The sequence below is a fragment of the Amphibalanus amphitrite genome, unplaced genomic scaffold, assembly GCF_019059575.1.
Source record: "Amphibalanus amphitrite isolate SeventyFive unplaced genomic scaffold, NRLGWU_Aamphi_draft 001396F_arrow, whole genome shotgun sequence".
Lineage (NCBI taxonomy): Eukaryota > Metazoa > Arthropoda > Thecostraca > Balanomorpha > Balanidae > Amphibalanus > Amphibalanus amphitrite.
In genome coordinates, this window is record NW_024882889.1 from 60258 (window position 1) to 82513 (window position 22256).

The 22256-nt window shown below is 58.3% G+C and overlaps 1 protein-coding gene across 13 annotated transcripts in view; it reads left to right on the plus strand.

The window, feature by feature from the left end:
* Positions 1 to 22256, plus strand: part of LOC122372754 (polypyrimidine tract-binding protein 2-like) — an 89932-nt gene that overhangs the window by 42958 nt on the left and 24718 nt on the right. For all 13 annotated transcript variants that reach the window (XR_006254929.1, XR_006254928.1, XR_006254927.1 and 10 more), the window contains 2 exons: positions 2247 to 2336; positions 16728 to 16865. Coding sequence is in view for 10 of the 13 variants with exons in the window: in XM_043350300.1 (XP_043206235.1) it covers positions 2247 to 2336; positions 16728 to 16865 (228 nt within the window). In the remaining 3 variants the exon portion in view is untranslated. The remainder of the gene's footprint in view (positions 1 to 2246; positions 2337 to 16727; positions 16866 to 22256) is intronic.

Sequence of the window (22256 nt, forward strand, 5' to 3'; positions counted from 1 at the left end):
TGAAGTACCGAGTTACATAAACGTGCTCCAGAAGCATGGCCGATCATCCCCGGTTTGTCTCTGATTTCGTATTCGCTGCCGAAGGAAGCCATGAACTCCGTATCGATTTCATCTCTAGTCCCTCGAGCAGCATACTACAAACGCAGCTGTCCGCCACATTACATAAGCCCGGATATCTCGGGTATCAGCCGTAATGACTGCCTCATCTCACAAATAGCTGATGGGAAGCCTGTTCTGTGGACCACTGCTTTTGGCATCAGTGGGCTTAGACCTTCTGCTAAAATCTTGCTGGCAACCATGTGGTCCGCCTGGCGACCCTTTGCAGTGGTGAAGCGGATGGAATGCCGTCCCATTACCGTCCTGCCGCGGTCTCCAGGCTACCTGCTAGCTCCAGATGGCGCTGAAGGTGCCGCTGGTGTTTTGAAGAGGGGAAGAGGTGCGGATTGGAGGTCTACGAGGCACGGGTTCTGGGGATGGATGGGACGCACGGCTACCGGGAGAGCCCGGCCGGAGGGTGCACCGTTCCACGAGGGGTCTGAGATGAATGGAATACCGCGGAATGTCAGGGCCGCGAGAAGAAGAATCTGAGGTAGCGTCCACTCTCCAAGATGTCTTGGGCTAGACGCGTGGTTGTGTTGAGCGTGGGTCGTCTGGAATAGGTGTAGTGCGAAGATACTTTAGCTGACGGCGTGTGAAAGCTGGAGATGTTTGCGTTCAACATGTATGGCTAGAATTCCTTGCATTGGCACACGATAGAAGGTTCAGAAGTGAGACACTGATTCACTGCCGCAATGTTGTGCAGGAATCACCTGAGGGAAGCGTGGGACTCGAACGGGCCTCGCCGACACGGAGCGTACCGTTACCGTTATGACTAACGCCGGATGCGGTCGCCGCGACCAGCGCGGAGTTGCAGGTATTGGGGACGGACAGGTGTGCATCAAACGGCGCATGTGACGTGATGTGACGCAGCGGCGGTGGCCCACGTGGCGCGTCACCACCGTGACGTGACGCCGCCGTGACGGGACACCGGCCTCGTCACGGTCCGTGGCGCCCGGCTGTCGGTTTTGGATAGCACGGTGGGAAGGGGGCTGGCTCTGGGGGCTCTTCAACTACGCTGCTGAGAGCGGGCCGGGACTTTTCTAAGTGACGTAGGTCCCTCGCTCGGCTATTACGGCATTGCTTACCAAAAGGGAAAAGCTCAGTGTCTTCGTTTGAATACATCCATTGAAAGCTCCTACTAAAACGGATTCGCCCCTTCCTCCCTTCCTCCTTCCTTCGCAATCTTTTCCCTCGGGCACGTCCACCGGAAGCTCCTGCTCCAGTCGGCCCTCCCCGATAGGCGTCTCCGAGCGCCTTTGTCCCTCCCTCTGCAGGACGGGCGGCTGTCCAGTGACCACCTGGCTATCTGATCCGCAACGAGTGCTTGTCCTCCGCTCACCACCTGCCCATCTTGGAGACGGGGACGTAGGTGGATGCGGGGGCTTGAACGGTGATGGTGTGACTGGGTTAGACCCCTGGCAGCCAAGGCGTGCATGGGTATAAGTACACCTAGGTGACTTATACCCATGCATGTTTGTCGTCTCGAGTTGCGTTCTCAGTTTCTGGCCTTGCGACTCACTTTCGGGTTTGTCACCTCACCTGGCTTGCGATGCTATGCGGTTGCGCTCCGTGCTGAGCCGTGCTAAGCCGAGCCGTGCCGTTCCGTGATGAGCCGTGCCGTGCCAAGCCGTGTGGTCGTCCGGTGGCCAGCTGTCGTGCACCGTGACATCTGTCGTGACATGCCGGACCAGCTGTGCGACTGCTGGCCGTCACTCGTCATCCGCCCCGGACTGAGGGTTGTGTCACACCTCCTTGCATGGGACTCATGAATCCCCTCACAGCTGGCGCCAGGGTCCATCCTTTGTCAGAGGACTGAGTCACTTCACTCCTACGTCATGTTTGCGATTGGACGCTAGTGTGAGGTCCATCTGGTGGTCCCCGCCCCTACCACAATGTGCAGGTTAAATATTTTTTATCGTGCTATGTGTCACATTTGCAAGCTCTTCAACATCGTATTTTGTGGCAGCCCTGATCTGAAGTTTGTCTTGTGCTGACTCCCATGCCGTACTCGTGCATTGCAGCCGGTGCACTGTCTGTATGTTTAATTCTAACTGGCCCTGCGCGCTCTGACTCACTGATGCATTGGTTCTTGCTAATGTACTTTGACTTTTTCGCTGTCTCTAACCGAGCATTTTCTGCCTTTTCAGCGTGGTTCGGAGGAGCTGATGACCGCTGCTGCCGTACCGACCAACGGTGCCATGACACTCACGGCGGACAACAACAATGACGCCAAGAAGGTGAGAGAGCTCTCCATTTCCTGGCTCTTCCACCCCGTGAACATATTCCGATTTCCGATACGTTCCGGGATGTCCTGGGATGTCCTTAGATTCCAAAGAATACCCTGCTACGGTCTCAGGATGCTTTTCGCGCTCTACGAAGAGAGGAAAGTGAAAACATGTCAAAAAAACATCTGATCAGGGGCTGAAGTCTCGCTCCTTAGGTTGAGCAATGATCGTACATTCCACTTTCCAATGTCGATACACTGAAAACTTTTTTACCATTTCCTGAAGGGTAAACCCGCCATAGCATGGTAGCTTGACACACAGACGTTTTTTACCACCTTCCAGATGGTAAATTTTACTCTTTCATGAAGAGTAAACTCGCCAGGGAGGGGTAACATGACACACAGACGTTTTTTACCATCTTCTGAATGGTAAACTCTTTTGATTTACTCTTGTCTAGAGTGTAACATTTTTTGGGTTACACTCTTTGAAAGGGTAAATCTTAAACGGAACCCTTTTCTAGGGAGTAACGCATCATCTACTCTGTGCTTTACCCTCCTACAGAGAGCATATTCTTCTGGCCTACCCTTTGTCACATGGTAATGTTTACTCTTTCCTTTAGTGTAAACCCCCCAGAGGATGGTAACAGACTCACAGACGCTTGCTTCAGAAGCTTCACGAAGCTTCTGTTAACCGGAGCTCACCAACTAAAAAACATGCTTCAAGAGCAACAATGTATATTTGGCTTCCGTACAAACAATACGAGGGGCACACCAGCCATGAACATTGTGAGACTCTTCACTTATGCATACGAATTTATACGAAGCGTTCAGCAATGCACAAGCGGTAAATAAACACCACGATACAACTTGAATGCACTTTGAATGTGAATACAAGACATTCAGCGCCCTCATATTGGATAAGGCACAGCGCACAATATTTGAAGAGAGCGACGGCGTTCCTGGGTGGTCGCCCGTCTGCGTGAGATAATGAGACTGGATCACTACAGTGCAAGGCTTTTTCAAAGTCACCAACAAAATGCATAAACTTGTAGCATCACAACAAAATTAATGTACGTACTCACAACCTAGGCCACGTGGCCGTGCACGGGGTCCTGTTAACCAGGTCAAATTAGCACCACTCAACGGCATGCAATGCTCTAGCACATCGGTACTTACAATAAAATGTCCACAGAGGCTCTATAGGCGATGAGCAGCACACAAGCACAATCACCAACGGCCACGCCGCGCGGCACCGACACTGCTCACATCCGCTCTCGGAGACCAACGGCCGAAAACTGACAGATGCGCGCGGCCTTCAAACCGCAAACGGCCGATCTCGTTTCTGATTGGCTGAGTGATTCCATTTCAAATATCATCTTCACGAGGGTAAACAAGATCCACGCATGAAACGACTATCTGTACACGAGTCACGATACCCAGAAGGAAAGAGTTTTCGTGATGTTCTGGATCGCGAGAGTAATATTGATATTTGCATGGTAATAATACTCTTCGCTGGCGAATAAGTTCATATCAACCACGTACCGTTACTATGCACATAATGGTAGCAAAGAGTTACCCTTTCAATATACTCTTATCTTGCTGGTTTGATGAAAATGAACCCTCCAGGAGGTAGTAAAAAAGTTTTGAGTGTAAGCGTGGTCCGAATGGAATGGTGGAAATGGCCCTGAAACCGGAATGCGTAAAGGTCTGGCCTAAAGGGCCTCAGTCGAAATTCCAGCAACCTTTTCCTCGTTAACTCATTCCTTGTCCGTTCTCATGCTTACCTACCTGCCTTCATTTCAGTCTCATTATCCCACCTTAGTTGAGTGAATTCCCCTTTCAACACAACCGAATTCCATCTTTTCACCTGCCTTACCTTCTACCCTTTCCTTCGCTGGGTCCTTCTCCACAGAACCCAACGGTTCGTCCATTCTTCTCGCTCAGCTTGCGTGTCGCACCTGCGTGCCATAGGGTCCAAAATCCAGATAATCTCCGAGATCGAGCACACGAGGCCTTTCGCCAGGCACCACCTACCTTGCGAACGTCCGGCGCGACCAGAACCCGCAGGGTGGCCCGTGTCGCCCGTGTCAGGTCGTGTCACTGATCACTCGGTGTCAGAGTGTGACACAGGGCGGGACTCTGTCCTCGGTGACCGGCGGGGGTCCTGTTGGCGTTGGCGGACTGGTGGACGGCCCTCGTGGAGTGGCTGCGCGACAGAGACTGATACGGTGACGGAGAGCCTGCCGGCAGGGGTCCACTGGTCTGCTGGTTTTGGACTGGGGGTGACAGGGTGACCCGGACGGGACGGTGCATCTCAATGTCAGCTCGTGATATCGCTTGGTAGATGGCAGGTGGTAGGTGGCGCTGTTGTTTACAACTATATATAAAAAGAATTGAACAGTCTATTTCTTGGCGTCGTCTTTAGTGCAATGAGAATGCAAGTGTGTGGAAATTTGAACCTTGCGATAGGTTATTTAGATATATATCCCCTTGATTCTTTAGAAACGGTGCTTCCTAGCTTGTGGTGGAATATGTAGGCACGTAGCGGATCCCTTTTCCAAAAAGGACACTGGTTAAACCCGGACACTGGCATATTTTACCCTTTGCTTAACCCAAATTAACTTTGCATCCATGCCGATAAGTAACCATGGAGCAGAGCAGTGATGCCGTGACTTTCGGCGCACGGCGGACGGTCCTTCGCGCGACGTCACAGCGGCTCTGAGTGACGTCACGCTGCGACACGCTATCCCGGGATCGGATCTCCAATCTGTCGACGGTCGTGACGCACGCCGCGTGCGTCGTTACCGCTCGGTTACCGATGCGGGTCGGTCGCCGACGGCACACCGTAACCACGGCAACCGTCGCCGCCCGTCGTCGGCCGCGTGTCAGTGGCGGAGTGGAGCCTTTGTCGGCGAAATAGGTAGGAATGCGTAGGATCGTCGATGGAAGTGTGATGAATGCTTCAAATATTGGTGTTCACTTAATCGCTTCCAAAGCTTTTTGTGGTAAGGTGCTGTGAAAAAGCGGCAGGTGGCTCGCTGGCTTTGATTTCGCAAATCAGGTGAATAATTATTTCTCTCAAACGTGCTCAAGTCTTGCAAGATCTAGATGGCACATCTATGCATTATTAGTACCTTTTTCAGAACGACTATTTTTGTTTCAGTTAAATGGATCTGAAGATTACCTGGGGTCCATGACTCAGGCCTCGGTTCTTGGTGCTCGGGTAGTTTCGCGACGCCCCCGTGCAGGCACCGACGCCGTCAATTTTCGGAGTTGGCCGGCCGCGACTCTGGTCTGAACTCTGATCGGCTCGGTCTGAGATAATGAGGCTCGGCCGGGCGGCTAACGGCCAATTAACGGACGGCAACGGCCCCAGGTGCGCCGCGGGGCCGGAGACGGTCCGCGACGACCTGTCCCGGGCCGCGGAGCATGTAAGACTGGAGACGGACGGCCGAGGGTCGATATTGAGTTATATGTAGACAATGGAAAAGTCGGGGACCGTGGAAAGAGCATCACTGAACTGCGAACTGCAGACTGGAGATAGCAGACGCCACAAAGGTCAAAGCAGTCATTCACCCATGCTAAGCCTTTTCTTCTTCTTTCACGATGGGATGTCTCGGCGCATCGCGTACCACAAATTGTTTGTGTCGCCCAAGTCCAAGGCTCATTTTCGTTCGTCCTTATTAACCGATGGGCATTGAACTCGCCTGTCGTTTCGACAAGTGTGTGTAATGTGCATCCGATCGTTCGGTGTGTGTTTCCGGTGTATTTTCACCGCAGGGAAGCCGAGACGGTGTGATCCGCTCACTTTGGGAAGCCATTGCGACGAGGCCGAGGCGCCACGATGACTGGTTGCCGGTCAGTGCTAACCGCTGACTGCTGAGTTTGGCTTCTGACTGCTGACTGCTAACCGCTGGCTGCTGACCGCTGACCGTCTTCGCCGTATACCGGCTGCGCTGGTAGCGGTACAAATGGGGGCTTTTAGTGGAACGGAAGTCGGGCCCGGCGCTGTGGACTTATGCTGATGGCGGCCATGAAATGGATGTGCGACACACCTCCGAGGCAGCAATAGCTCGCATCGTTTAACATGCTAATTCGCCCTGATGGGAGCCATGAAGACGGTCTGCATTTAGACCGGCCTCGCACCGGACTCGGGTTTTAGCAGTCACAGGTTTCCGGTTAGTCATGAGTCTGCAAGTCAGTGTTTTGTGCATATTCACCTTCACAATGACTCTTCACCTCGGAAACCTGAGTTCGGGAAGTTGGCTGCAGTTTTCAGGATGTGCTGCTGGCTGAGCGTCCAGTTCGGGTCTGCTGGGGTGGCGTGACCACCTGTCCCGCCGGGCTGTGTCGCTTCCTGGCTGGTGGCGGTAATGGCACCAGGCACAGCGGGGCCGGCGCGCTGTCGGTCGGCCGCACGCGAGAAGAATGGGCGACGTTGTTAAATGTGTGAATTATCATCACAGAATGTGGACTGTGGAGGATGATCGAAATGTTCATCATCCTCGCGATGCGCTAGTTGGTGCGGCTGTTTTTATGCCATCGACGGTCCGACAGAGTTTTATGGTCGTTTTGTTTAAATGACGAACTATCAGGGTCGCCTCATTGTCAGTCTGAGCGAAACTGTCGGATCGCGCGAGATAATGTCAATGCTACTGCTGTCGAATCTGTCCGACCTGTTGGTTTTACCGTACGATTGGAGCCATCAGACTGTCGCGCTGCCGCTTCGCTTTGGCCGACGGCAGGTTGTTTTCTGCCACGGGTCCGCGCCCGCTGAGCTGTCTCGTCGGAAGTGTCCGGGTCTGATTAATAATGCAAGCACGGCAGAGCGAGTTCCCAACTGCGGCTCCGCCCGCGCGAAACACGGCCTCAGAGCCGACGCCAACTTAGTGCCGGAGTTGGACCGAGTTGGAGCCGACCACTCGGATGGCCGGTTTGGTGGCGCTGTGTGGGATTTAGTGCTGTTGCTTCGTCCGGTATGGGTGCCGTGATGTGGGGTGTTTTCCCTCCCACCCTCGCGCCATCAACTTGGACAGAGTTTGATGGCTGAGAGGGACCTGAGGCTTGTCACTGTGGACGGTATTTGATGTGGATTTTGTGTGGCTTTGTGGACCGGGACGATGCTCGATGTGGACCGTGGTGGGTGATTGTGTGGACAGTGGACGCGATAGCCGGGTGGCCTCCGCCGACCATCTGCCGGTCGGTCTGCCGCTGACGCCATCTGTCGCTGGTCACGCACGTCAGACGGGACGTCCCGGCGTCTCGGACAGACGGACAGACGGGAGGCGGCAGCCGGTCTCCATGTCGGCTGCTCGCTCCATTTCTGTTCGCTCGTCTCTGGGTGATTTGTTCGCCACTCTCGGGCCGGCCGGCGGCGGTCGCCCGTCCCGGTTTTTCTGCGTCGGAGGCGCCGCCGCCAGCCATCCGCCGCATCAGTTCCCGTCAGCTCGCGCGCCTTCCTCTCGACTGGTCTGTCGGGTCGGCTGTCTCTCCCTCTTTCCCTCTCTCACTCCGCCACAGGCGCCGCTCGGTTGGCACACAGCCAGCTCGCGGCGTTTGGCGGCGCCGTTGTCTGACCGGCGGCGGTTCCGGCGCGCCGTTGAGCGACGATTGACGGCGCAGCGGCCGCTGTTTCTGCCTGTTGCGCCTGGTGGACGCACGGGCCGCGCCGCCGACTGCCAACCCAAGCCGGCGCCCGCGGCGGAAAACTAGAATTGATGACCGGAGCCCGTTATGAAATTGCGCTATATCAAACTTGAGAATTGCTTCTGAAGCCAAGCATCGCGCCGACTCAGATTGCATTTCATGAAAGTATCCGTCGTGTGCGAAAATATTCGTTTGGAAACCTTAATATAAAGCTCCAGCTTCTGTGAATCGCTCACTATATTGAATTCTTCCTGGTCGAGTCAGACTCCATGTTGAGGCTGTTCTGACCGGGACGGCTGCTCTGGCGCACGCTCCACTCTCTTGCCCTCGGCCTGCCCAATCGGCGCGTGCAATCAATACGGCCGACCGGCAGCGCAGGCCGTTTGTTGCTGTGACAACTGGCAACGCCGTTTAGTCGGCTGCTCTTCTGCTCCAGTGATCTGTCCGTGGATGTGCACAGCAAATAGGCGCCTCCGTGCGAACGCCAGGAGGGATCCTGGAGGCAATGAAGGGAGCTGTGTGAATAGACCAAGAGACGAGTGTAGATGTGTGATTGGTATCCTTGTTCTCTGGAAGATGCCGAGGGAGATCTCTTCTCGGGCAGCGACGCTGGATGAATGTCTATTCCGGCAGCAATATCTGAACACGCCTCGGTTTTGTGAATGCAGTGGTGATGCTACTCAAGGTGCCGGAAATGGGAAATCGGCGCCGTGTTTGGTAGAGGATTTGTCGCGCTTTCAGTACACACCGCTGGCAGCTCATTCGGACTCTGATGCCGACACAGGCGTCGTTTCGGAGACGGGAGGCATTGTGTGCATCGGAACGATCTGAGTCGGTATATAACAGACTTTCCGGCACGAGCTGAATACAGAAGCGCCGCTGTCGGCGACTTCATTGCCCGGGCTCTGACACACAGAGGCGGCGCTCTGGGAACTGGGGAGTTCTAAAAGTTATTGTGGCTCGGCGGATCTGTCACCGGATTTCCCTAGAATTTCGGCTGTATCTTATCGGGGCCATACACAGGGCCGGCCGGCGCGGCGGGGCTGATAGCCTATCGGTGTTATTAATGAACGCCGCTGCCGACGCCGGCTGGCCAAACAGGGGTGCCTGTTGCACCGCCAGGTGACGCCCATCGCCCCTGCCCCCGCCCGGGGGCAGCCATCTGTCGGCGGGGGTGGCGGGTCCATACTCCATGTCGGCCCTGGGGCTGATGGCTGCTCCATCCAGTCCAGGTGCTGGGCGGCAGTCAACCTTGAGCGCCGGCCGCCTCGTGATCCCTAACACAGATACATCCTTGACCCTTCACGCTACTTCGTGATAGTCCATGACTCCTCGTAACCCTTTGTTATCACCTAACGAACCACTGTGGTCTGTCGCCAACCACAGAGACCTTTCGTAACACATTTGACCTCGACGAGCGCTCCACACTTAGCTGAGGCTCACCAGACCGACTCATGTGTTGCTCCGATGTCTTCCCCTCACGTCAGGACACCCAGCCGCTGCCGCCGTCTCCTGCGCTGCTCAGATCGATAGCGGCTCAGGGCGCTGGGAGCTACTTGTTGACGCCCCAGGTGGCTGGTGGCCGTTACGCCCCTGCTTCCCCGCTGCATTCACTGCGTTCCCGCCGGCGCGCGTGGTGCGTCTCCCTGCTCTGTCCTCGCATTGTCGTCCCCTCGCTTCTCTGACGCTCTCTAGCGTCAATTATTCTCCCTAGTCCCTGGCGACGCTTCCATTTCGATTGGCGCTCGGCGTTTGCCTCTCATGTTGCCGATGGAACGACGGTTCTCCATTTATCATCGAGAGGTAAGCTCATCTCTGGTAATGCGGCGTGCGGAGCGTCCCAGAAATGCTGAGGATGACGGCGAGGCAGCGGAGTGGAGGCGTCGGCGGCGCTGCCGCTGAGAGCCTGATCGTGTTGCGTATGCATGGAAGCCGCTGCCGAGCCGACAGCGCGCGGCCCGATGATGCCTCTGAGCCCCGAGGCTGCGTGCTGGGCCAGACAACAATTGGCGGGGGCCCCTGAGGGCGGGCCTCGTCGTGTTTTATTCAGTAGGGGCGGCGGTGGGCGGCGCTTTCCGTGGGAGCTTTGGTGGGACGGGGACAGGCGGGGTAGCTGCTCACCTGCAGGTTTGTGGGCCTCGCTGGCGTGTCGCTGTCAACCGTCGAGGCTATCCGTCTGTGTAGTGGCGGCAGGCACAGCGGGGGCTGCGTGGTGACCGTGCCGTTTGTGAATCATCCCAGGCACCCTGGGATGACATTCCCTGCTGACCTTCCCCACTTCCTCTCCCCTTTCACCTCGTCCCCTCCCTGTCTGCTGCCCACGTCATTGGCATGCGACGCTACCGTTTCTGGTCAGGGTCAGGGTCGCTCCCCGACAGCTGCCGCCGCTCCCTCTCTCCCCCTGACACCCTGTGGAGCTGCCCTTCACTCCCCTGCCGCTCCGGCGTCCCCCGACCGGCTCCCATTCGGGGGAAGGGCGCGTGCCCTCAGCGATGTAAAGGCTGCGAGGGGGCGCGTCGGTCTCCCTCGGGTCCCCGTCGGTTTTGTCTGGCGCACTTCCATTCTGTGTCCACCGCCGATTAGATCTGAGCGCAGAGTGACTCAACTCAGTCAGACAGGCGTTTGTTGAAAGCGACAAGCCTTACTGGGCTATACCCGGGGCTAGTAAGGAATGTGCGCGATGTTGACTGCCAGCCGACGAGCTCCTTGGTGATTTGTGATCGTGGCTCCACCATGTCCACACGGCGTCCTTTAGAAGCTCCGTCGGCCGGCGGGGTTGTCGTTGAGTGTCCGGAGACCCCGGGAGACGGTTCCACCAGGAAGGGAGCGGCCTGGCACGGTCGGATCGCACCCGATATGGTCGCGCTGTCGGACCGATGCAGGGATGGGATTTCCAGTCCCGCCCGCGCGATCTATGGCTCGCCGTGCCGAAGAGCTTGTCCACGGAACGCCGGCGCATGTTAATTGTCGTCTTTGTGACGCTGCGTTATTCATTTCAGCATCGGCACGTTTGTCTAGCTTAGCTCCAGCTGGCGGGTTGAGACTTCCGCTTGTGGCCGACCCTTCTGTGTGCCGGTTTTGTGTGGCCTCGTTTCCACCGACGGGAACGGAACCACGGTTCCCCAGTTTTCATGGCATGCTGGCAGCGTTAGGGGCAGTGAATGGTTATACGACACGTGCGCGCCAACTGCGCCCCTGTTGCTCCCCCTCGACCCCCGTCTGCGGCCCGGCCGGCCATGTGGCGCTGCTCCGTCTCCGTGTGTCGGGGGGCCGGGCCGCCGCCGCCGGCCGCAGCTGTCACCGGCAGCGTCCGGTGCTGACGGTAAGCTGCGGCAGCTGTCGTTTGTCGTGTGCCAGCTCGCCGGCCGCGTTCGGTCCCCCGTCGACCGGCCAATCCGTCTGGGGTCTGTCGCGACCAGCCGAGCGGGCCGCGGTGTCCGCCGGCCGCCGCGGGAGGCTGGTCTCCCGAGACCGGTCGGCCGGCCGGACCCGTCAGACGGCAGCTGCTGTCGCAGTGATTGGAGCCGGTGGGCCTTTGTGTGCCGCAGGACCGGCCGCGCAGGCAGCTGGGCGGACTGAGTGGAGCGGTGAGTGAACGGGTGACACGAGCGGGCGCCAGGTGACACTGGGTGACGCCAGGTGACGCCGTGTGACACCAGGTGACCGGAGCGGGTGTGTACACAGAGCTGCGGGCAGGTGACGGGTCACTGCCGATGCACCAGGTTTGTCCACCAGGTGCGGCAGAGCCGGTCGGGTTACAGTGCCTTTTCCGGCGCTCGCCGGCTGCGCCATCAGGTAGTATACAGTACACACACGGTCCCTGTGCCGGTCCTGTGTGTATGAAGGGATGTTTGCAGCCGGGGTAAACTCCCGAGCTGGGGCGTTTATTCCTGGCGCGGACGCCGGCGCCCGTGTCGACAGCTCGCCGCTCCGGCCGGAACTGCGGAGTTTCAGGAGTTTGACGGCCGCGGCGGCCATTGTTCCTGTCGAGCCGGAGCCGGAGGTCAGTGCGGACGGTCACGGGTCACCTGTGCTGACCCCGTGTGGGCGGCGGCGGCGGCGGCGGCGGCGCGCCCCCGGCAGGCGAGGCGATCCATCAGCCGGCTGGTCCGCCTGTCGGTCGGTCGGTCGGTCCCTCATCTCTCCTCTCCGCCAGAGGAGAGGGCGGGCTCGGCCAGGTTCAAGGCCCGTCGAACCGACCGTGAAACGCGCAGATCCGCCGCTGCCGCTCCGAGCGCCTCTAATGCTGTCGCCGCGGATCGGACGCCCCTGGGATACCGGCGGATGTCGATTCTGTTGTCTTCAGACGCGGGATCAAGGGATTTGGAGCGCTCGCTCGCTACCGCCCCGGGACGAATGGGGTCTTCGGACACTTGGAAATGTCGTCTGATCGGGGTCGCAACTATAAGCCGTGTAGGTAGTAGATGATTGGTTGAGAAATCAACCTTTGTTTGTCGTTTCTAGAACTGGGAATAAACTGTAGAATACTTGTAGATCTACGAGTCGGAAGACTCGTACCACATTTCTTTGCTATGTGGAGTACCTACACATGTTTAGTCGCTGTCCTTGCATGCACGATTATGCTCAGCTCCGAGAATTTCGTGATGCATGAGATCATAAAACGATGACCTCAAAGCGCTGGCCTCCAAACAGGATTCGTGGCTCGACCGACCACGAAAAAGTGTTAAATAAATCGTGCAGTCGGTTGGCCGTGGAAAACTCATCACCTCTTTCAATGGCGGTGTGCTGCCCTCGCCGTCTGCCCAGCCGGCTCCCAGCCAGCCTCGCGGCCAGCCCATGAAAGCCTCGGCGGCGCCGGCTCTCAGTTTTTGTCCGGTTTCCGGCGTTCACAAACGTCTGAGCAGTTTGACCTCGACCGGCGGCGAGGGCGCGGCCGCCGGTGACGGCCGTTCTGTGGGCCGGGCGGCGCCGCGGACCGGCGCCCGAGCCCATCCTTCCGGCGCTGGGCGGCGTGCCGGCGAACCGCCGCTCGTTTTTGTCGTGGTTCGTGCGTGTCTTGGCCGGTGCGGTGCGTTTTTGGCCGCGCCGCCGGCCGCCGCCTCGTTTTTGTCTGCGGACCTCTGCTGCGAGGCGGCGGCGCGGCGGCGGTCCGCCCAGCAACGCGCCGCCCGGCAGACGAGCCGCCCTCCCGCCATAGGAGGCTGTTGCACCGGCTGACGAGGACATACTCGCCCCGAGGCGGCCCGGCGCCGGCCGCTCGTGGGAAGGCCCACGTTATGGCTGACCAGCGATGGGCGCGAGACGCAGCGGTGGGAGCCTCAGCGGCACCAGAATGGCCAGACGGTCTGACATGGGAGCGAAATGGATGGCTGTGTGGAGGCGGTCGTGAGAAAACTGTAGCGAATGGGAGGGCGGCGTGTTATGTGAAGGTCACTTTCTGGCTAGTTGTGTAGCATTGTTCAGGATTGCCACTCCCTCTCCATTACCCTACGCCCGACCCTGGCCAGCAATCTGGAAACCCTTGGCAACCATCCCCTGACCTTCACACTGACACTGACGGTGCCAGCAGCTACATCACGTCCATCCACCTGCCTACCTTGTGTGCGAACGTCTGTCCTGTCAGCGCCCCCTCCTCGCCCGTCCTCTCGCAGCCCGCCGCGGTGTGTCAGCCGTCACATCGGTAGCAGTCTGCAACTCCCATCGCTGATGGCGTACTATTCACGACAGCGTATTGTTTTTGGACACGTGTAAGATTATTTTCCGACGCGGACGATTGTCGCGCCTGTTATCGTTGGCTCTTGTCTCGCACTCGATCTGCCGGAGTGCCTCTGAAGATGCGCCGGTCGGGCCGGGTCTGGCGGTCCGTCCGGGCGATCCGCCGGTGCTCGGCCGTGACAGTGAGTGGGTGGCGATGCCGCTCGACGCGACACGACCGCTCTGTCTCGCCCGTCACGCCGTCCGCTCTGGTGGTATGCTAACCGGCCGCGAGATGGCGACTGGACGGCAGCGGAGTGAGGAGACTCGTGGTGCCATGGCGGCCGCCGAGTGACGGCGGCGGCGGCGGCGGCTGGCTGGTCGCCCACGCCAAGCCAGGTTCAAGGAGAGTCTGGGCGGCGAGACGTGGTTCACTCCAGCGCCGCCCCCGCCCCCGCCCCCGCCCCCGCCGGCCGCACTCGGCTGGCGTTTGCTCAGTCGCGAGTCGCGGCGGGGCAGCCGAGCCGCGCCGTGACGGATAAGTTGGGTCGTGACGGGTCACGGCCTGTCGGTGGGGTCATCAGCTCCATCGCCGTTCCAGACAAAGCTCCGACTGGTCCGCTTCATAAAACACAATCAACGATCCTACTGTCATGCAAACTCCCATAAGAAAAACACAGCACTTAATGCTTTTTATTGATGAGTTATGGGTCAGTTCGCTCGGTGACTTTCCGTAAAAAGTCTCGTCCGCTTTTTTGCTTCACATGAATTCATAACTTCCGCGGTTGGTTGAATCGGCTTTATGGCGCTGCCCTTAGTCCATCGGCGATTTATTGGGCTGATCTGGACAGGCCACAGACGTTGGTGAGGAGAAACGACCCTGTGCCACTGCCGGGAGCGGCCCCTCCCGACTCCCCGGCGCACAGTGTGGCCGAAGACCAGTTTAGCGCGAATTTAATCCCAGCGCCGCTCGGATTCACTGAAAATGGTTCTCTGGTTTCAAAACTGACATTTACCCCTCGCCGGACCTATTGGTTTTCAAAATACGCGCCGGCCGAAGGAGGGGAGGGGGGGGGGTACGACCCCCGCCGCTGTTTTGCCCCTGATGAAACTAGAGCCTCGCGGGAAAAAAACGAGCGTGTGTGCCGTTACGAGACGCAGCAACTGGTATCCAATTTTAAGGTCTCTGGTTAACCTGTGACCTCTGAGGTCGGATCAAGTGGCCCAAGGCACGGATTCGTTTTTTATTAATAACTTCGCGAAAAAATGCCGCAGAGCCGCAATTTTGGCACCATCGTGTTCGCCTCGCTCAGGTGCGTCGAATGGTATACTTTTTGTTCGGCTGAAGTCAACTTAAGGTGTTGACCTCGGGTCAAGGTCAGGTTAGAGCCCCCCAGATCACGAAGTTGGTCGAAGGAGGTCATGTTGCATATCATTCGATTCGGCAGGTCTTCCTGAGTCCATTGGTGGCTTTCCCGACTCGCTAGCTCAATTTGATCGGGAGTTATTGACGAAAAACTCTTATTACCCTAGTGACGTCATAAATGACGTCACGTAAGGCCAATAATGCAAAAGTGAAGCATCGGACCTTGCAAGGAGTGCATGAAATCACGATTCCGTGTGCTTGAGATAGATAATTAGGCTGGAGCCTGTTCGGCCGCGCCGCCCCCGACCTTGGTCAGGTCACGCCGGGCGGCCGACTAGACATGTTCAAAGCTGAATTGACGGCAAATAGGCAAAAAGTGGCAGCTGAAACTTGCTCGCTTATGTTCAGAAATGTGCGGAGAGTTCAGCCATGCCCTATTCGTCATATCCATTTTTATCCATTTTGACATTTTCCAACTTCTTTATGAAATACTATCGTGAGAACGATACACATGCAAGGCTCCTGTTCTAACTCATTAAACTCAGAAACCATTCATTGAAAAGCTACCATGATAGCAGAAACAGCTTCATCATGAATTGTGCTATCCGGTGATATGCTATTTTCTCATATATCTTCTCGAAGCTTCCGTAAAATTTACATTGAAAACTGGACATATTTCTCAGTACCATAGCCCGATTTCAGGAACCGGAGCGTGGGTCTACTTTCGGCAGGGATATAAGTCCTCAAATGATAAAGCGGCTTAAAAATAAGGTTGTATCCGATAACTTTGGACAATTTCCTACCCATTGATAGGTATAAATAACAGGTTATTGAAAGTCGGGTTTTTGATTAAATTCGCGCTAATCTGGTATTCGGCAACACCGCCGCGGCGGTGCGGCTGTGGAGGAACGGTCGGCTTCTCAGCCAAGCTCAACTCAAGGGCGCATTCCTGTGCGCGTGCGGTCTGTTGCCGGGCCTATTTCGATCCGTTGAACTCTGTCGTATCGCCGGCCGTGTGGGTTTTGCGCCGGCCGGCATCGGGCTCAGTCTCACTTTGTTCGCGGACCGGGGAGGCCATTTTGAGCACAACTTCTGACTTTGTCGATTCTTTGTGCCATTTGGGAGCGCTGTAGTTCATAGCCCATAACTGGGCGATTTATATCGGTGTGGCCTCGCCGTCAGCTGTCTTTATTTCAGAATAAACGGCCAACTCGTGAGAAACTTGAGTTGGCTGACCGTGTTCGATCCGAATGACTACTCTAGCGCCGGAATTGACAGTCTCTGCAATCATTACATTATATACGCTCCAGCAGGCCGATAATTATGAACCGGTCTTTCTGGTGTTCCTTGCGCTACCAAATCAGGTGTGCACGAATATTCTGACAATGATTTATTACACCTGATACGATTCAGGTCCGAAATTAGCCCCAGTGACGGCCATTATTCTGTGCTTTTGCTTACCTATGTCTCTATGCGGGGTGTCTGTCATTAAGGTTGATTTAAAAAGTTTTTTTTTTTCGCTTTCAGCATTGTCATTCAATACCGTTGTACTTCTTATATTTTTGCCTATGTCTAGCGCCGCTCGTGAGCTAGAGTGAACTAATCAGTTGCTCCGGTTTGAAGCATTTCGGTGATGCCTGTGTATTGTGTACCTAAATGTGCGCACTTTTCTGCCGACTCGCTCCACACTGTCTATGACCTCTGACTGACCACGCCCGCTCCCCTGTGTGTCCCCAGGTGAAGCTGGACAGCAAGCCCAGCCGCGTGGTGCACATCCGCAACATCCCGACCGATGTCAGCGAGACGGAGGTCATCCACCTCGGCATCCCCTTCGGCAAGGTCACCAACGTGCTCGTCCTCAAGGGCAAAAACCAGGTGAGAGTCTGTCCGGACCCCGGGCGTCGCCGTGGGGCCTGCAAGGTCGTCTGCGGAGCGGCTGCGGCCCGCGGGGCGACACGGCACGGCACGGCACGGTTTGACTGTGCCATGAACGGGGAGGGCGTGTGGCCTTCGGCTGGGAGTTGTTATGTAATGTGGCGAGTTAGCTGGAAACGTGACTTTTGTTAAGGTGTGGGAGGTGGGAACGAAGTGGTGAAGTTCATGGTCAGCAGATTTGGGTACGGCGAGAAAACGATTGGATAGAAGTATGAAGGCATCGTCCAATACAACTCCTAGGAAGATGCTAAGGTGGTTAAGTTGACTCGCGCTGTTTGGTCTACATCCGATGCGCCCGCTTTATTGAATAATTCTGTAAAGGCTTGGGAAACGCATGCATCGGAATAATTCTGTAAAGGCTTAGGAAACGCATGCATCGTATGACGCTGGTTCCAGTTTCTCAACATCAGCAGCTTCAGCACTGCTCGGCACGCTCACCGTTTACTGAACCCAAGCTGCAGTCCAGTAACATTCCAGCACGCTTTCCGGTCTGCTGCCCTCGGTCCGTGTATTTTCCACCGTCTGCTGGCTGTGTCAGTGTCCACCACGACCGCCTCTGCCCGTCGTCCGGCAGCCGGCCGGACGACGGGCAGTCCATCCCTCAGCCATCTGTCGCGCCGAGACCGGATGGTCACGGTTCGGCTGCTTTCCTCTTTGTGATGAGGTACTGCCCGCCGCCGCCGCCGCCGCCGCCGCCGCCGCCGCCGCCGCCGCCGCCAGCACACTGAGTGGCCGCCCGGCGTCTAAGAGGCCGCCCCCACCCCCGCCCCCGCCCTGGGAGGAGGGCGGAGCCGGGCCGCTTCCCCGGGGAGGCGGCGGGATGTTTGCGCCGACGCCGGCCCGCTGGAATGTTTTTGTTCGCCCGTCTGAGCTGGATGGAGTGGGTGTTAGCCGCGCTGCCCGGCTGGAGACGCATACACGGGAGAACCCGAGCGGAGATGGGATGGAGACGCCGGAAAGGAGATGAAGAGGGGAGTTTTACCAGGAATTGTGCCTGTTTTTACCTGTCCCTTCCGATGGGATGTGTGGGTTGGAGACGAAAGCGTCGTCCGTTCGTAGGAGCATGAGTTGCGATTCAGCTCGCCTCACGGGCGGCGGCGGCGGGCGGTGGTAAAGGTCGCGGTTATCATCCATCTGAGCGGCGGGAGGCAACCCCAGCTCCGGGCCGTGACCTCTGGCCGGCCGACCCCTGACCCCTGACCCCTGACCTGGCGTGCCTGTCGCCGTCACGTCCGCCGGGAAGACCCGGTGGGGTGCGACGACCGACGGGCCACAGAGGTTCAGAGACGTGACTGCTGAGGGTGGAGGGTCGGTTGGGTCACGGATTGGGCTGAGCGTGGTCTCGGAGCGCAGCACAGAAGATGACAAAGAAGGAAGAGGATGGGGTAGATGGGTTTGGCGAAAGAGTAGGACTCTTCTTTGTTCGATCTCCCCGAGTTTTTACGTTAGCGGCTCTATGTTTTACAGCTGTAGCGCCGAATCAATTCTACCAGAACGGACCCCGATCTTTCCAAATCCCCCTGAAGTCCACTCTGAAGTCCGCTGTCCTGAGACGGACCGGCGAACAGAGGAGGTTCAAAAACGCCGCCGGCGCGTCATTTCACGCCGGCGGCGCGTCATTTCCCGTCGCCGGCGGCGGTTTTCTGAGCTCTGCGGCCTCTCATTTCTCGGCCGGCGGATTAGGCCTCGAGCCGACTGTGGACGCGTCTGATCCGGGCACAGTCGGACCCTCTTCACCCGCCCGGCTCAGACCCGGGGATTTGGTAGGTCCTCTCTGAGAGCGGTCCTACGCCGGGAGGAAGATGGATTGAGCGTCGGGACGCCCGTTGGTTACAGCTCGAGGTAATTGTCGGTATGTTCGTCACAGTGGGATATTCCAATAGACCTGTCATGAGAGCTGTCATTTCGTGATGGCTCGACTGTCCTGTCACCATGAACCGTCACCAATCCACGTCTGTCATCGACGCCGCCACCGCCGCGACTGTCACTGGGTGACATTCCCGGGTGTGCGGTGTTTTTGGACGACCCGCTCTGTCAGACAGTTGTCAGCGGGGGCGGCCGGCCGCTGCTCATATAGCACGGACGTGTGGTGGGGTAGGGCCGGCGCGGCCTAGGTGAAACGGCTTCCCTCTGTCAACGCGGAAGGTCGTCTCTGACAGGCTCAGTGCTATTTATGATGGGACTCGTGGAAAGGTCACTGTAGTGAGCTACAGCGCCCGTGGGTTTAGCAGTTTCATGAATCACGATCCTTGCTCTACATTGTTGAACTAAATATTCGTTGGATTCCGTACGGTTCGTTTCTTATCGGCCGACATGCCTCCGTTGGAGTAGAACTGAACCCGTTCAGATTATGCCCAGCCATTCATCGGACCGGATTTGCGCTCCAGCATTAATCCGGCAGTGGTTTACGCGAGTTTTTCCCCTATCGCCAACCTTCGTCGATTCCGCTCCACCGCACAGTGGAACAGGCGTCGCCGAGTTATGTCGAAATGGATTTAAACGGCTGGCTGAACGCGCCTTAGGTCGCATCTTAACAAGCTGCATAAATGCATGAAAACTCCATCCAGCGGAGTCAAAAGTTTGCCGTTCCTGGAACTAATAATTAGCTCTCCTATCACGTGTCAGCTGGCCGGTTCGCCGAGACGCGTTCGTTAAAGGCTTGTAAAACGCTGGCGGGGCCTACGCCCTGCAGTCCGACCCGGGAGCCCTGCTAGCAGTGACGTCCGCTGACGTCCTGTGACGTTGGCTGACGTTAGCTGACGTGCTGACAGACTCAGTCACGTCACTCTCGACGCCACGAGGCTCGGCGCTGCACAGGGTGTTCCTGGAACCGGCTCGTCGGCGGCGACAAAGCCGACGCGAGCCGTGCGCCAGACCGATTCACTCGGGTCGTCGCTTGATTGAAACGGGCTGCTGCTGCTGCCGCTGCGGCGGCCATGGCGGCAGGCGCCCGTAATCCCGAGCTGATTGGTCGGGCCTAGCCACCGCTCCAGGTCCAGGTGCGTCCCGTGCTAAATCAGGCTGGATCTTCCGGGAGCCATCCCGGGCCGGCCCGGAGCGGCCTGCGGCGACCCCGGAATCGGCCGGAATCTGTCGGAAATCTGCCGCGCTCAGTCGGCTGAGATACGAGCGTCGCCGGCGGGCACAGGCCGCCCGCCACCGACGAGGAACGGAAGCCCACAGATCCGTCCCACCGAGACGGAGAGATAATGTAACGCAAACTTAGCAAAATATATGGCGCCGTGCCATGCGTACCCACGAATCCGTCTCATATGCGCCGCCGGATCAAAACGACATCACCCAGGGATTGGTCTGAGCTGGGTAGGGCCTATCAGAATCACGTCTGGAACAAACGAGGGCTGGCGGGGACCGGAGAGCGCTAATTTGCCGTCTGATTACTGCCGCAGCCCGCGGCGGCGGCGCCGGATCCATCGATCCTACCTGACGACGACGGTGCGCTGTTTGCGGCCCACCAGTTCGTCGCAAACGACGGGGAGCGTCACCTGACGTAGGATGTAAGGCTTTCGTCGTGGAATCGTCGACGGGGGCACGGCAACGAACCCAATTATAAGCCGGTCCATAACTCGGCGATTTTTCGGCGGTGTCCGCTCATCGTTGTCGGTCGACGACGCGCTTTCCAGCGGCGTCGTTAGCGTGTGCTCGTTAATCGCTGAGCCGTTGCCGACTTTGTGACGGGCTGCGTTGCTCTCTCTCTTCTGCGCGGTCGCGGACCGCGCCTTAAGGCGCGGCCGGCGGGGGCGGGTCGGTGGCGACCTGCACCCGCCCCACTCTCTTCAGATAACTGATGATGTGTTGGGCCGGCCCCGAGAGCACTTCCGCCAGGGTCGGACAGTGCCCCCAGAAGCCGGCCCTCGCCGCCACGTGTGCAGGGCACCCGGCCAGGAGGTGCTCCACGTCCTCCTCCTCCTCGCCGCAGGCTCGGCAGGTCGGGTCTTCGACCAGGCCGAGGCGATGAGCTGTGGAGGCCCCCTGCCCGTGGGGTCGATGCCCCCCTCGACGGAGGGGGCGAAGTGCCTCCAAAACGCGGACTCTCTTCAGCTGCCGCCACCACGACGGGCTGCGTTGCTGCGGAGATGTGTCGAGCAGCCGCCTGGGGCTGCCCGGGGCTCAGCTGCGAGATGGGCGAGCGTCGGAACTGTCGCGCGACAAAGCCGGCGGCTGCGTCGGATGTCAGCTGGACAGCCGCGGCGCCGCGAAACTTACTGCCTTGAGGCGTGCCCTGGGGGTGGGCAGGGGAGGTCGGACGAGCTGGGACTGATTTGAGCCGAGTTCCTGGACTCGCCGACCCCGACAGCGCGTTCGCGCCGCCGACGGGGCCGTTTCTGGAGGCCGTCCGCCGGCCGGACGGATGTTTTGACAGGTGAGGGGTGCCAGGCGCCGCTGCCGGTCCGTCACCGCTGGACGCCGGAGGCTCGGAGACGGCCGGTCTGCTGCCGTGCCGCCCCCGCCCCCTCCCCCGTCCCGCTCCACCCGGCGCGGCGCCCGCCCGCCGGTACCGGCGCTCGGCCTGCCACCTGTGGCCGTGGCCGGCAGGTATTTCGGGACAGACGGTAAATACCGGCCGTCTGGCGCAGTGGAGAGAGCAGGGAGTGGAGAGAGTGTAAGAGCAGCGAAGAGCGGTGATAAAATGTGGAGAAATATGAAGTGAGACTGTGGATAAGCAGCTACATGCCGCCAGACAGCCGTGGATGGAAGGAGATGGAGCGAGCCGAGAGCCTCAGAGAATGAGGAACAGGACACGGGGTTCAGGCGGAGACAGAGTTGGATGGCCGCTCGTTCCGGAGGCGCGGTGTCGTGATGACAACCGGGAAGCCGGCTGAGCTGAGGCGGCCGGGCCGCCATTTCCGGACGGCTGGCGGCGACGGATGGCCGCGCTCGGCGCGACGGGCCTCATCAGCACGTCATCATCACGCCATCAGCGTCATCGCCGCGCCGGCACCGTCATCATAGAGCCATCAGACGGGATGACGCCGGCCCGAGATCAGCCGTCTTCGTGGGAATCCGTCGGCCGCCGTGGACGGGACCGGGCTGGGGCCGGGTGTCTCGCCACCATATGGTCACCGGCCGGTGTCGGGCGGCGGGCCCAGGGCGTGGCCGGCCCCGCCGCCGCCGCTGACGCTAACGCTAACGTTGACAGGGACACTGGACGGAGCCCGCGGTTGATGTCCGCCCGCAATATTGCCCAATTCCCGTGGGTTAGTGTGTGCCGCTTGTTAACTTTTTCAATTTGTCAACGGCGCCCCGGACGGACCTGAAGCCCGATGAGCTTGTTTACCCGTCGAGAAAAGAATGAGCAAGACCTCAGGCGAT